The sequence below is a fragment of the Mus caroli genome, unplaced genomic scaffold (genome assembly GCF_900094665.2).
Source record: "Mus caroli unplaced genomic scaffold, CAROLI_EIJ_v1.1 scaffold_22650_1, whole genome shotgun sequence".
Lineage (NCBI taxonomy): Eukaryota > Metazoa > Chordata > Mammalia > Rodentia > Muridae > Mus > Mus caroli.
The window spans coordinates 3929-5536 of NW_018389648.1; the positions used below are offsets into that span (position 1 = coordinate 3929).

General features: G+C 35.8%; 1 protein-coding gene across 1 annotated transcript; it reads left to right on the forward strand.

The window, feature by feature from the left end:
• Nucleotides 1–5: 5 nt before the first annotated feature.
• Nucleotides 6–866, forward strand: LOC110288219 (olfactory receptor 18-like; the record flags this gene model as incomplete). The annotated part of the gene is made up of 1 exon (XM_021154623.1): nucleotides 6–866. A coding segment is annotated over one exon (861 nt), but the record flags the coding sequence as incomplete, so codon positions are not given.
• Nucleotides 867–1608: the final 742 nt, after the last annotated feature.

Sequence of the window (1608 nt, forward strand, 5' to 3'; positions counted from 1 at the left end):
AACAGCAGCTCATCTTATTTGCACTGTTCCTGCTCATATACCTGCTCACTATGCTTGGAAATGTTCTCATCATCTTGGCCATCAGCTCTGATTCCCACCTGCACAACCCAATGTACTTCTTCCTCTACAACCTTTCATTGTCTGACATGGGCTTCAGCAGCACCACCATCCCAAAAATGCTCCTAAACTTATATACCCATAACATATCCATAACTTATGCTGAATGCCTAACTCAGGTATATTTCTTTATTCTTTTTGCGTGTATGGACAGCTTTCTACTGGTAATTATGGCATATGACAGATGGGCGGCCATTCGTCACCCTTTACACTACCAAGTCATTCTGAATCCTCGTCTGTGTAGAAATTTGGTTGTAATGTCATTTTGTATCAGTCTCATTGATTCACAGGTGCACTGCTTTATGGTGACACAACTAATATTTTGTACTAACATAGAAATCCCTCATTTCTTCTGTGATGTTCCAGAACTTGTAAAACATGCTTGTTCTAACACTACTATCAACGACATAGTCATGTTTCTTTTAGGCATCATTCTTGGTTTTCTCCCTGCCTTAGGAATATTTTACTCCTACTATAAAATTACTTCTTCTATTTTTAGAGTTCCATCACTGTTTGGGAAATATAAAGCCTTCTCTACCTGTGGATCTCACNTGTCAGTTNTTTGCCTATTTTATGGAACAGGTACAGGTGTGTACCTTAGTTCAACAGTTTCTAGTTCTTCCAGGGAAAGTATGGTGGCTTCGGTAATGTATACAATNGTGGTTCCTATGATGAACCCCTTCCTTTTCAGCCTGAGGAACAGGGAGATCAAGAAAGCCCTCTGGAAAATTGTCCATCAGATAACATAATTTAACTACCTGCATGATCCCTTAATATATAGATTTTTTAACTGAGCCACATAACTCATTGTGGTGGCCTTTAAAATGAAGCAGTTATAAATATTGCTGACCATAAGNGATCAAAAATTAATTTATACATATAGGAAATCAAGGTCAATCTTGCTGCACTTGTCTAAATTACATGTTGTAGTTTCACTATGTCCTGATGTCTGAACATATAACATCATAAGCTGGCACTGCATATGTTTTTACACGCCAAAAAATGCATCCAGAAATAGTATAACTTGGTTTGGGTTTAACTGTTTTGAATTGCTATGCTTTTACCATATGTAAAAATGAAAACATAATGATTTAATTACAGAAGTAAACACTGTCAATTTTTTTTAACATAGTTTACCATCATGTAAATATGAAACTTACATATATTAGACTTTTGTGCAAAATAGTTTAATTTTAAAATTTGATATTTGTGTTGCTGACTTGAGTTTCATATAACAGCTATTTGTGCTACATAGCTTCTTGGGAAGGGGGACCTACTCCACTTTGATTATGGGGCCATTGATAGCATTTTCCAGCTATAGCGTTAGCACTAAATTTGAGGACATATGTGCAACAGCAATTAGACTTAATGGATTATGTGACCAGAAGACATGAAATTGGGTGGAGAACATGTAATGAAGTATGGAGGGAGAATTGTTGGGGATAAAGTAGGAATAAGTGATTAATATGCTTATATTTCTTTATATATATT